Below are 14,588 nucleotides of genomic sequence, written 5' to 3' on the forward strand. Positions count from 1 at the left end.
TTTTTCGTTTTTAATGACTCTGCTTCATTGGTAGGCGTTAACGAAGAATACTATGGCGATGAAAGCTTCGGCACACAGAAAGAAATGCAGAGAGCGCGAATATTCATTTTCTCCACGGCAAATATCTAGTTATCATCTAGGCTTCATGCTTATTTTCTTCTTATTCGTTCAACATTAACTTTAATTCTTTCTAGTTCTATTACGCTTAATTTCTATGAATCCGTTCTATCATTATACGCTATATTTTTTTATGTATATGCTACTGTGATGTAGCTTATAAGCAATTATTTATTTAGCGTGTTTCGTTTTAACACAGCAATTGTTCTTAGAATTAGAGACGATGAAACGTCAGTTGTTTGGAAGCAAGTATATTAACTATTATGCATGTATGCAAACATCGAACTTTTAGGTAATTACCGTTTTGTACAAAAGTCTTAAATGATTTATAATATAATATAATCCTTTTATATTCTTTTTATATTTTTTACAATTTGTACATGTATTAAAAATATTAATGCATGAATAAATATAAGTGGAAATAACTGTTTACATTTTTAATTTTAACATTTTCAAGATTAGTATTTTTAAATTATAATTATTTATATTGAATATGTGATGATCGTTTGTCAATTGATAATAAGCTATTTTAATAATCTGAATGGAAATTCTACGTTATTCTGGAAAAATTTCAAATGTTAGGTCATTTTGAATGACCAAATTATTAAGAAAGCAATAAAGTTAAGAGTTATGTATGTTTTCTTTTTTTTTTTCTTTTTCATTTTTTATTATATTAAAGAACAAATGCAATTTAATAATTTTGATTTTTCAAAATAAAAACGTTATTATAAGTATTGAAAAATTTATTATTAAAAAAATATTAGAAAAATAGAAAAAGTTTATTATTAAAAAAAACTAGGCAATTAATACAAAATTGATTAGAATTTTATTGTTAAAAAAATAAAATAAAATAAATTATTTATATTAATTAAAATATATGAACGAGATAAGTATAATTATAAGTATAATTATATATAATTTATATAATAAAATTTATAAAATAATTCGTCATAACATTCATGATACATGTATTTATGTTAATATATAAATATATTTTTTATTCAATAATTTGTATTACAAACATTTAAGACTTTTGCACGGTATTACACATTCTTCTTTTTGATGATTGATTTTCAATCTTATTGATTATTTAATTCCTTGTTGTACACGTATTATATGCTAATCATATATTTCGAGTTTCTGAAAAAATTGACATTTTAATGTATGCTATTCACTTCCATTTTCCATCCTGAAATTTCTATTTATATATATATATATATTTTTATGTAATATATTACTAGTTTTCCAGAAATTTTTAATTTTGAAAAGGAAAATGATTTTACATGTTAATGTAATACTATGTATAATATATCATACTATGTATAATATTCTAGATTGGACAATTCTAGTAATTTATGTTCAACATCCTCTTTTTTTGATTTATTTCTTTTCATGAAGCAATGTAGTTTCTTTTAAACAATATACATATATATGTTATATGTTATTATATAACAGACTTGTGAAAAAGATCAGGAATAATTATAAATAAAATTTATAAAAAATCACTAGTGTATAAGAAATAAATAATTACAGATATGATATAAATATAAATAGGATGACTTGGTATTGGCAGTGAATTTCGAAAAACGTTCACAAAATATCAACATAATTAAAAATGAATTAATATAATATTTTATAAATTATAATTTTTATAATTTTTTCTTATTTTCTTTTTTTTAACCAGGATGTAATATAATTAGAAAATCGCATTTCTAAATTTCGTTTCACATTTATACGAAATTGAGTTCATGCCAATTACGTATAATGGTTCATAATAACAATTGATAAATACATTTAACCATTCTGAATCATTTAGAATGTTTCATTTTTACATTGTAATTTACAATTATTAACGTTTATTAACATCGCCAATATGAAAATTATATTTTTACGAGCAAATTGTAGTTTACGTAAATTACCGTGCGAGATAATTGCGTGTTTGCATTTTTGTAAAAAAGGTACAAACTCTTGAAAATGATTAAATCATGGGAAATATAAATATTGCCAGTTTTCCTTCACTCGATATGCAATATTGCATAAAAGCTATGTTATAAAAGTAACTTCACAACGTACGTATTTATGAAGAAGAGCGAAAAATATTGATCTGACATTTGATTTTGTCGCATTTGAATCATTTTCTTCGTGTAAGAGAGTAATTCCATTGATGAATGGTAACTGTGGTTTTATGTAAAATTCTTGTCGTACGGTATAGTCGTTATTTAAAAATATATCCCTCGCAAAACATGACATTTTGGAAATGGGATTTGGATAATGTTTTCTTTATTAATTAGTGATTGTATTGTGAAAAGCTCGATTAATAGTATCAAAGTTGTATATCGTTATTGGATTAGTCTCGTGAGATCAATTTAAATGTTTCGACAGTATCTTTAAAAAATATGTTTTTTTTTTAATAAAAAGCATACTCAGTCAAAATATTAATCTATTGCATTATAAAATCTATGGAAATTCACGAAAGTCTATTTTATCGAAATAAATGTTGATAAATAATTAATATTTGCGTCTAAAGAAGATTAATGAAAACTATGAATGAATGAAACATTTATACAAGCGTATATAATTGTAACTCGTATAAATTTCATCACTGATTATTACGACGAATATTTTACGAATTAATAACACTGGCATACAATTATTTTAGATTTTAATTAATTATTTTATTGCATCTAATAGTTATATCAATTGATAAGAATATTTCATTATTTTTTAGATAATTATTTATAAAAAAAATATCTCCATCTGATCTTGATGATTTTTTAATATATTGTAATTTTTATGCTGAATTGTATTATGACAATTAAAATGGATTAAGAAAATTAATAAAAATCATTAAATTCTCTAATAGTCAAATAAATTTTTATTCAATTTTTGATATTATTTATTCTGATTTTTGGATTTGAGTTAGCTTAGATTAATAACTTTTTAATAAACAACAGACAGACAAGTAAAATTTTCAAACCATTCAAATAATATATTCAGAAATCATCGAGATCGAGAGTGATACGTTTTTATAAATATTTATCAATTTAAATTTTTTTTGATATTTCATATTTCTTTGTAATTTTTAATATTACATATATATATATAATTTTTGAAACATACGAATAAAAATATTTTATCATTTTTTATATTCTCTTGATATGTGTATTGTTATTTTTTATTTTTTATTTTTTTTTTTTTTACCAAGACTAAAATTTTTTTTCGTACAAGCTTTACGTTAAAATCTAAAATGAATTATACCAGTGTTATCGACGAGTGTTCAAAAACTCCTTTCGTCGGAGTTTCGTTCGGTATAAGTGTTCCAATGTGATGTTTGAAAGCAAACATTATCGATTAGAAATCCATGGACGCTCGTTCACGAGGACAGCACCAAATGTAACTGAATTCGGAGAAAGAAGGCCCGTGTATCAATAGGCCACCCCAAGGCAGTGTGTACATAGATAATAAAATCCTTGACTCTTTGGTACTTCTTCGAAACGAGCCATCTCGATCTGGTTCGTTGCTCGTAAAAAATATTTGTCTATCGTTGAAGAGATGAAACCATAATCCGCGTTTTTAAAGGCTCGTTCAACGGCCATGTACAATTGGCGAAAATTAATTAAAGCTTTGTTCATTCTCGAAAAAATTATTCATTCCGATGCGAAGTGATTTTTATCGATGTCTTTCTATTAATCATATTCATTCCTCTTGTTTTTTTTTCCTCCCGACCAACGGGATTCAATCGTTCAATTAAAACTAATAGACTTACGTGTGTACCTAATATCCTTTCTTTATCTTAACTCGTATTGATGTTTTCACGTTCATCGAAGCACTTATTGTAAAGCGATTATTATTGTAATAACGCACAGTTATCTAAATACTACAAATACGTTACGTTTCTTTCTACATTTTGCTTTTTTTTTAATGCTTTCCTGCACAGAATTTAACAAATATTCATACATATACATTATGTACATCCGAGTCTAAAACTACACCAACGCATCCTATTACTATATACACGAAGCACACAGTACTTTTTTTTGTGCCTGCGTTTAAATCGCAAGTCATCCTACTAATCTTATTGTCCAATTTGACCATTAAACAATGGCATTTAAATATTAATTCGGTATTTAATTACGGAAGGCCCTATTCACCTTATTTCCAAGCATATTTATTTTCTCTTTTTTTTTTTTTTTTATTTGCTCCTCTCTTCGAATCCCCTCCTTCTTTTACGTCATGTGCAGATCACCTTTCAATATTCTCGTAAAAGTCTTCTTGAATTGCTGGTTGGCCAATGCGTAACAAAACGGGTTAATGGGGCTGTTTGTGTAACACAAGAAATACGAGAACATAAACAGATGTTCGTTGGTGCACGGTTTGTTCGTACAAAAACCCTCCACTAGCGCCAAAATGTGATACGGTGTCCAACAAGCGACGAATGCGCCTAAAATGAAAGATATCGTCCTGAAAGCTTTCCGAGCCCTGTTCTCGGTCCGTGATTTTTGCCTGCTCAACAAAGGATCCCTCCTCTGCGTTTTCGTCTTCAAACGTTTCCCAATCGTCTTCACGAAGTCCTTCCTCGAGCCACCTTCCTCGCTGCCCCTCGCGTCCCTCTTCTTCGACTGTTTCTTCGCGTCTTGCTCGTTTCCCGTCGTCCCGGAAATCGTGGGCACCATGCTACCGCTGGAGGACGAATTCTGCGGAGGATTGATCCTCGCTTCTTGCTCAGAATACTGATTCGTCGCGTTGTTCTTCTCCACCGAGTGCGCGCTGACGATCGTCGTCACCGGTTGCTGCTTCGTGTCCTTCGCTTTCACGCTCACCTCCGTGTGCACTTTGCTCACCGTCGGCGATGTTTGAGAAGCGACGTTCGATTTTTGTGTGATGAACACGCGAGGAGGATGGGTTTGACTGGAGGCGTTCGACATTATCGGTTGGCTCTGCTTGCTCTGGCCGCCTCCCGATTGCTGATTGCTTACTTGCTGGGCCGTGGCTCTGATCAATGCTGCCTGCAGCAAGCTCGTGTTGGACGAGGTAGGGATATTCCCTAGAATGGGGGACGAGGGGGCGCTCGAAAGGGGATTCGCCAGGCTGTATGAGAAGGAAGACGATGGACTCTCGTAAGATGGGCTGGGCAATATAACCGAACTTTCGTCCATGTACCTCAAATCCCCCCCGTCCAACCCTGTCAGAATATCGAAAGTACCTGCTGTCCCGTGAGAGGACACGACCAACGACTTGGGTCTGTCCGTGGACGAGGACGTGGATGGGCTGTCGGACACTTGGGGGCTGCTTCGAAACTGCGTAGGCGGTGGTATGATGTTCTGTTGGCTTCCGCTGATCGAACGAGCGGGATGAGTGGGTGGTGACGTCTCGGCGGAAGTGAGCGGTCGTTGATGAGGGGTCGCGTCCCCGTTGCAGCGAGACTGTTCAGGTGTCAACGTCTGACTGCTCGACCTGTCGGGTTCGAGCACATTGTCCGTGTCCAAGAGGCTCGACTCTTGTATCTTCGGCAATGTTTGAGCTTTCTGCGTGGCCATGTCGCACGTCGGGCCAGCGGCCACGGGGGGGAGGAGCTTCTTCGATGCTTGCAAGTTCAGGTCGGCCTTGGCCGGAACGATTCCGTTCAAGTGGCCGTTAGTGGAGAAAACTGGGAGGGCGCCGGTCTGCACGACCAGGCCGGCTAAGGAGGATCGTTTCCTGATGTTGGCGAGCTGTTGAGCAGCAGGGCCCATCGTGCTCTCCTCGTCCGAATCGAACGCTGGGCTACTACTCCGTTCAGATTTTTCCGTCTCCGTCGGGGCCATGCTTCCACCTATTTGTTTCTCCGTCGAGTCGGTCACGCCGGTGGTTCCGGAAGTCTTTGAGGAAGTCTTCTGCCCTGAACCGTCGCCACCCCCCTCCTCGTCACCCGACGCGCTTAGCTTCGGCTTATCCTGGCTCAAAAGGGTGCTTTGCGTCTTCGATATACCTATACCAGCCGCCCGACCCGCCATACCGGACATCGCGCCCGCGCTGAGGGCAACCATCGATTGCATTTTCCTCTGCTTGGCCTCGCTCTTTTTCTGCATGTCGTAAGCCGTCTTGTATATACCGCCGTATAAGATGAACAGAACAACAAGCGTGGTCCAATAATAACCGATTATCAAAGCGGTGTTGAAAACGGGATCTTTGAGGAATTGAACGGTACATTGGCCGGGATCTAGATCCCTGTAACCGATAAAATGCTCCCAGCCGAAGATACTGATGAAGAAGAGCAAGGCCGGTATTATCCAGGTGATCGTAACCATCCAGATTACGCGATTTTTCGTGCGCCAGCTGCGATATTGGGCTGCTATTTTCACCGAACAAAATCGATCAATTGTGATCAATAATACCGTGTACTGGGATACCAAGCATACCGTGTAATCTACGGACAGCCATAAATCGCAGAGCAAAGGTCCAAGATTCCAATATCCCATCAGAATGTAGACCGTGTAGAATGGCATGGATACAGTTCCTGTTATAACAAACGTCGTACATCACGATTAAGGTTAATTTAAGTTAACCGAGTTATTAGTTGTCATGCTATGCAATTGATTTATTGTTAAGAAAATGAAAAAATTGCAAGCTATAGAATACGAAATGTTAGTTGGTATGTTAGTAGTTCGTATGTTAGTTGGTATTGTTAACGCGAGGGGTATTTATTTATTTATTATTATTTATATACGTGAGAAGACTTACCAATAAGCATATCGGTGGCTGCTAATGAGGCGATGAAGTAGTTACTCGGCTGTCTGATAGCCCTATCTACGATAAATGCCAGGAGGACGAGAATGTTACCGCCGACAGTTAATAGTATACATAATGCGAGGGAGAAAGCGATCAGTATCGTCTGCCATAGTTCGAAGGGTGGTAGAACAGGTGCGAAAGGTTCCGCTGTTTAATATATAGAATATTCATCCCATTTGTTTTTACTTGTATATACGTGTACTATTTTCAACTAAAATTAATTTTGAATTATATATGTACATATATATTAATCAAACAGTGAAAATACAGATGATAATTAAAAAAAAAAAATTAAATAAATAATATTTTATTATGCATATTTTTATAACGATATGACGAAAAATAATTTCAATTATATGAAATGCATCAATAATAATTAAGCTGAATTAAAGTTCTCTTTTAAAAAATAAATGTAAAAAAAAATATTACGTTTTTTAACAACCTTTATCATCTTATGAATGCAACTTTTCCTTAAAAATAGATTAATCAATTAAATAATTTAAATTCAAAATTTTTGAATTATTTACGCAAATTATTCTTTTCCTGAATTCTGAGAATTTTGAATAGCAAAAGAGAAGTAGCAAAATATTTTAAAGTTTAAAAATTATTGAGTTTCGAAGATTTTCGAAGTTTTCTTTTTTTGTTTTTTATAAATTGTATATAAACAAGAAATTAATATCTCGTGAAACATTTCAAATTTTGTAATTTTTTCACTTTCCTGAACCTGTTCAAAATTGCATTTAAAAAAACAATTGCATTTTCTAATTACAAAATTGTTAAACGGTATAAAATTTTTCTCTATAATTTTTTTCTAATTTCATTTGGAACATAGTTAAAATCCAGCCCAATTATTAAATTCCCCCCTTAATTAAGCACGAATAAGTGATACAATATCGAGAAAAATTTAATTGTGTTACCGGTTGATAAGGTTGTTGCGTTCCCCGTTATCGTTCCGTTGGTAATATTTGACGGAAACCATTCTGACAGAAGTTCTACATATTCCCCACTGCTCCAACGTGGATCATCCGGGTCAGGCCAGCTTCCATTAAGCTGGGAGCATTCCGCTAAAACTTGATTGTACATGCGACAAAGACGTTCCCGTTGCCTCTCTCGTTTCCTAAAAATTATTTTGAAAGTATTATATTGTTCGTATTAATGTTGTCGCAATACATAACCTCTTAGTTGGTCAAAAAAATATCTGTCTCCCTGAGCCATTATTTCGTATTCAACTTTTTTTTACACGAATTTTCATTATTTATCATTTTACACACTATTATTGTAGAATTAAACAATAGATGTATTAATATAAATATAATAACTTTTATATTTTTATTATACCAATTTTTATATTTACTCTAGAATCAACGAATATATGTCCCATAAATATATTAATACTCTATATGTTTATTGTTTCATTCTATTTACTATTAAGAGGTAACTTAATTGTTTAAAAAGAAAATTTAAAAAAAAGATAAAAAAAGGTACATTAAAAACTGAATATATTTGAAATAGTATATAGAAGATTTTTAGAATACAAGTTAATTTCAAGTTAAATTCATAGATATATTAATTTGACAAGAAACATTATTGACATTTTGCAAATATTTAAATATGGATAAACAAAGATAATGCAGATTTATCAATAGTAACTAATATTAGTAATTAATAACTGATTATATATCCTATTAATATCTCTTACATATTTTCTATTTATTACTAAATCTTTGAAAATATATTTTAATTACTTAAAAATCCATTAGTTTGATAGAGTATTTGGATTATTGTATTCTTTCTCGAGCAAAATATAAGAATTTTCTACTTCAAAAATAAATTATATAATAATTCGATAAAACTATCAGGAATGGGACGTGACACGATTTGCTACGAATGAAGAATTAGAATCGTAAGAGTGTTACTTCTTTAATAATGTTCGTTAGCATCGAAGAAAATGTGACAGCGGTATTTCCTGATTTTAGTTAGTGACACGCATGCCTCTTGCTCTCTATGAAACATTGCTGCAGTGGCAACACGAGAAGCAAGTCAAAGGCTGAATACACCGGGCGCACAATGAGCTTGAAATAAGCATGAATGGAACCACATCCATTCCTCCGTTCGCAGATCCCTGTCGCCAGCAGGGAAGAAACGATGGGCCTCCGCCTTAAAGAGGGTGACTCGTTTTTAAATAATTTAACTACTCGATCGTAACTACCCCTCGGTTAAACGCTACCTTCATCCTTTACATCCAATTTCGTGAAAGATGTGATTAACGTCGTTCATTCATGAGCTTATCTTGCAAAATATTCATCTATTTTTCTGTATCTTTTGCCTTTGAGAGGAGAAAAATATAATCGAATATCTCAACTGATAAATCATAATATAAATTTGTATGTTTTGCTGTTGTTTTATTAATGTGTTGTTCTTATTATTAGACTGTGAAATATATTTAAAATATATGAATTTCTTTGTTATTATTTGTTATTTATTGTAATTTATATTGTAATAGGTAATTATAATTTTTTTTCTTTATTTTAAGTAATAAATTGTTGCTTTTATGCAGGAAAATTTAATTTGTATGCCGAAAATATTCATTCAACGTCGCAGGATATGCATTTATGTCTGTATTTTTTCCAATATTGTGGCACAATTTGTTTTATTCATTAATAATTGCATCTTTTAAAACATTGTTAATTTTACATATTTCATTAAAATCTGAATCTTTTTGAAGCATCTTTTTTATAGAATTAGAACAGAATTAAGAAATTAGTTTCAATAATGTTTCATTTACTAACTATTTTATGATTTAATTATTAATATGAAATTTGCAAAAAATATGGATAAAAATATACAAAATAAAAAATATATTTCTATCCAAGTTTTATCTCTTTATCTATTTATTGTAAAAATATGCATTTAAATAAATATCTACGGTTTATTTATTGTTTTTATTTTATTAGTATTTTGACAATATTAATCTTTAAGTTGAATAACTTGGATTCCATCATAAATGAATATTTTACAATAATTTCTTTTTTATAAAATTTTTGTTAAAAGCTTTACATTTTTTATAATATTGAAAATACATTAATTATATATTAATTAATCTCATTAAAGATTTATAAATATTGTTAAAAATATTGAAATTGTTCAATATTATAATTTTAACATCGTTTTATTCATCTTAACGTTTTAATAACTTAAATACATCAAGAATAAAATTTTAAAAAAATTCACTGAAGAATATTCTATATAAATTTTAAGAAAAAAAATTTTGAATAATAATTTTTTAATTCCGTTTCATATATTATAATACATTATTCCTCGCAATATAACATCGCATTAAATAACGTACTTCTAAGATCGAAGATCGAAGATTGAATGAAACGAATGGAAAAATGTAATAAATATAACTTGTTTTCAACCATTGATTTTTTTGGGAAAGACGTTACAGAGGGCAATATAGTTAATGTAACGTCTTAGGTTGGACATTAGATTTGCAAATCAATGAGATCGTTCTAAGATTATTAGAACGGGTCTCTGCGAACGCAGACAATGAAGTCACACGAATAAAAGATAGAGAGATGAGATCCATTGTTTCAATGTTCTCGAGGGTAAATACTTGTCCTCGTTATAGCAGGCTTTCTCTTCAAGTTGCGCCATCGTGAAATGATTCGTAAATACTTGTCCTCGTTATGGCGGCATTTCTTTTTTACAACAAGTGAAATGATTCATAAAGAGGAGCCAACTACCTATAATTAATTGGAACTTAGAGCGAGCTTAACCAACACCAACAAAAAAAAAACATAACGAATCAAAATGTAATATATTTTACTTCGAAAAGAAACATGCTTTCAAATTTGTCATAAACATTTGTTTATTATTAGATTAAAATAATTAATCAAATTAAAGGAAAAATAATTAAGTAGTAAGAAAATTCTGTTGTTAAATAATAATAAAATATATGATAATATAAATGATTATTTATAAAATCTATATATTATAATAATTCTATAAATTATTGTTAAAGATTTGTAAAAGTACTATCAATTACAATATTTGTGATCATATTGTGAACAGGATATATTAATTTTGTAAATTCCTCCATATTTCATTTCAGCAACAATGTATACACGCACCATGCGTTAATTATAAAATATTGATATATTAAATATATCATTTTGCAAGACCCTCAAGACTTAAAATTGTATGTACACTATATCATATTTAGAATTATACATTTTCTATGTTCAATTATATTAAATTCAAGAAGCAATTCTCATTCTCCTGAGAGTCTCCTTTTAATTATTATTCAATATGCAACTCTTAAATCTGAATAATCGTTTCATCAGAGTAAAAAAATAGAATGTTTAAAAAGAATTTAAAAATTTTATTATTCCACATTCCTTCCATCTTCCTTTTCCTTAGATTCATTTGGAAGAAATATTTATTTAATATTTAAAAATGAATAATAATAATTATTATTGTTATATTTTTTTAAGTGAAAATTATAGAATAAAATAGAAGAAATCGGTTCATGAATTAAAATGGATTAAAGACACTTCAAAGAGTATTTAAACGAGTTCGAAGAGGATGCGAGTATCGAGTAAGAGCCGAATGCCGAGGAGGAAGGTACTTACTTACGTAGCGTGGGGTCGTTTGCAGGGTACTTTAGACGAGGAAAGGGTGCTCGATGGGTTGCCGCAACTCGTGCATCGAAACAAGGGTAAAGTATCCGTTTTGTCTAATGAGTTGTAATGCCCGCTCATCAAGGTCATTCAACCGTGAGTCGAACAGCCGGAGACACCCTTCGCTCGGGAAGGATTTTTCATTTCTCTCGTATTTCGATATTTTTCAAACGAGTCCGCTCGAAGATCGAAGACGAGGGAAATAGAAAATTTAAAAAAGAAAAAAAAATGTATAATCATGATCGAAAAACTATTTGAAAATGTCTTTGCACGAAACGTTAATGTTGGCGTATAATAGGTTTCAGATAAATGGAGAAATGGCCAATTGCTGGAAATGAAAAATTGTTAAACTCTGTTGTCGCGGCGTCGTATTGGATAATTGTCTCCTATTTTTTATTAATTACGGACGATTCATAATTAAAGTTGTTGTGAAATTGCACAGGTGACCCAGATCTTGTCGGTCTAAGAAAAAAATTTCAAGCGCACTTAGTTAAAGTCTGTAGTAGCCTCAGTTTCCAAAAGCTTCTGTAATAAAAACGCAAATGTGTATGTTCCATAAAGGTAAGTAAAGATAAATATTTTACCAAGAGTCGGTTAATACGGATTGCGAGATGCGAGTAAACGACTCCTGAGAAGACTCTGCGTTTGCAAGAATGGTAGAAATTTATTAATATTTCAAACAGTAGATAATAATTGTATATTTCTTTCAAAAGATAATTGTAATGATAAAACACTTATTTTCAACGAATGTATATTATAAATAGAAATTTGAAATATTAATATTTCAATTTTCTTATTAAATAAACAAAATAACAAATGACAAGATTAATATATGTATAGTAATTGTGTTTTTAGGTATATATAATAATATATAAACTTTATAAATTTTTTCTTATATATGGTGAACACTTAATAAATTTAATGCTTTGCAGGAAAGTAGAATTATGATTTTTTTTTAAATGTTCATGTTTCTTTTCACACTAAAATGAGTCTTTAGAATATTAATGCGTATATGATATTCCATTATCTTGTATATCTCTCGTCTAATAACTATCAGCATTCATGCGTATATGAAAGCTGCTATGCCTTATTTAAACTATATATATGTTTTGAATATTCATGCATTTTTACCTTCACATGTCATCCATTTGAATCAAATATGTAAAATTTGCTTTCATCTCACTTTTTATTTCGTTCGTGTACGAAATATTTTCTACAAACATACAGGATGATGCTGGACGGATAGGACAATAGAATAGATGATTCTATATGCAAAAATAAATCGAAAAAAAAAAAAAAAAGAATGACATTTTCATTCGTAGCTTCGTTTCTGAAAAGATCGAAATTGAAGTGAAAAAAGTTTGATTAATTCTCCACTGGATTATTGATGGAAGATTATTCTATGTGCAAAAAATAAATAAAAAATGCAGAAAATTTTTCTTTCAAATTCTCGTTTTCAAAGATATCATATTCGAAAATTCGATTTTTTTGAAATCTGCTATCTAAAAAAAAAATTTTATTCTATATTTTTCATTTTATTATTTTCAAGAATATAATAACCTATTGAAATTCAATCCATTAACTAAATTCCTTTGATTGAATTTTTTTTAAAATCGAAATCAGAAAAAAATCTTATTCTTCTCTTTGTGGCTCATCTGGATTTATTCTTTGGCGAATTGTGTGAATACATTTGAGAGTAAAATTCTTGAGAGTTATGCTTGAAAGTTATTTTTCGCTAATGAACAGCGTTGCGAGGGTGAAAGTTACTTTCGGACATCCATTCTTCCACGCATTGTCCACTTGCAAAAAAATGCTCTTGAAAATTATTCTCAGATATATTTGTATTCTAAACTTTCGTAAGAAATTTCCTAACTGAATCAAGATATTGAAATTTGTATAATAAGATTAACATTATGAGGTCATACTCTGACATTCTACAATTCTATTTTTCTCCAGAAGAATAATTATAATTTGAGAGGTCAAAGAACTCTAATGATTATTTTTTATACTAATCGATTTAATAGATAAATTTAATTTAATAAAAATATCTCTTGCGAAATAATTCATTCGTACAAATATTTTCTACATTTTATTACATTGTCATTTTCTCTCGAAGACACGTGGAATAGTTGAATTCAGTGACAGGCAGGGTGTACATTTCTGCGTTAGGGATTTACGCGAGAGTCTCTTTCTCGAATGAACGATACTCACGTGGTGGATATTCAGTTCCTCTTGAATACCTTGAGATGAAAGGAGAATTCAACGAGAGAAAGCTCGAGTGAACCGAAATAGAAAGCGGAAAGATGTGAGAAGTGACTATGGGCATATGAAAAATTCTTTTTTTTTTTTTGATTAAAAAAAAAAAAAAAAAAAACAGTTCACGGATCATGCTTTTGAATATATAAGTGTGCTAGTTCCACTCGTGAAAATATTTTAATTAACTTGGTACGTTTCGCAATAGGTGCTTTAGTTCCAAATCATTTCATTCATTCGTATTCTATAAATTATATTTCCGAAATATAATGTTTGATTTGATAACATTCGAATGAAACGATGGATATTACATAATAATTTAATCTATACGAGTTAAAAATAACGAAATTAATTATATACATTTTTCATGTTTTATTTATATATCATTTAATTAAAATTATATAGAATAATATTATATAATATTTTATGTATATAATTTATACCGTATATTCTTTTTTCAAGTAGATTAATCACAAAAAATTTTCATCTATCATCGTAAAATCGTATTGCCAAGATAAATTTCATTTCGTTCAATTATCCTCCATTCGTTTCATTTCTAGCAAAAAAAAAAAAAAAAAAACAAAAAAGAAAATCCTTGCAAACTGTTTGCCGCATTAAAGCGAAGCATCTCATAAAAAATGGGCGCGATCCATCGAAGTTTAAAGAACTTGCACGCAAAAAAAAAAAAAAAAAAAACAGAGTCCCAGTTAAATTTCATCCGTCCAAAGTACCTCCTTTGTTTACATTGTTCCTCGACTTTCTCTTTGT

The 14,588-nt window shown here is 30.6% G+C and overlaps 1 protein-coding gene across 1 annotated transcript in view; it reads right to left on the minus strand.

Moving 5' to 3' along the window:
* Positions 1–4,343: 4,343 nt before the first annotated feature.
* LOC122714486 (muscarinic acetylcholine receptor gar-2) overlaps positions 4,344–14,588 on the minus strand; it is a 40,613-nt gene continuing 30,368 nt past the window's right edge. The window contains exons 2-4 of the mRNA XM_043935851.1: positions 7,803–8,002; positions 6,838–7,032; positions 4,344–6,613 (exon numbers count right to left, since the gene is read on the minus strand). Coding sequence (XP_043791786.1) covers positions 4,344–6,613; positions 6,838–7,032; positions 7,803–8,002 — 2,665 coding nt within the window. The remainder of the gene's footprint in view (positions 6,614–6,837; positions 7,033–7,802; positions 8,003–14,588) is intronic.

Source organism: Apis laboriosa, unplaced genomic scaffold (genome assembly GCF_014066325.1).
Source record: "Apis laboriosa isolate Shangri-la unplaced genomic scaffold, ASM1406632v1 scaffold30_cov140, whole genome shotgun sequence".
Taxonomy (NCBI): Eukaryota; Metazoa; Arthropoda; class Insecta; order Hymenoptera; family Apidae; genus Apis; species Apis laboriosa.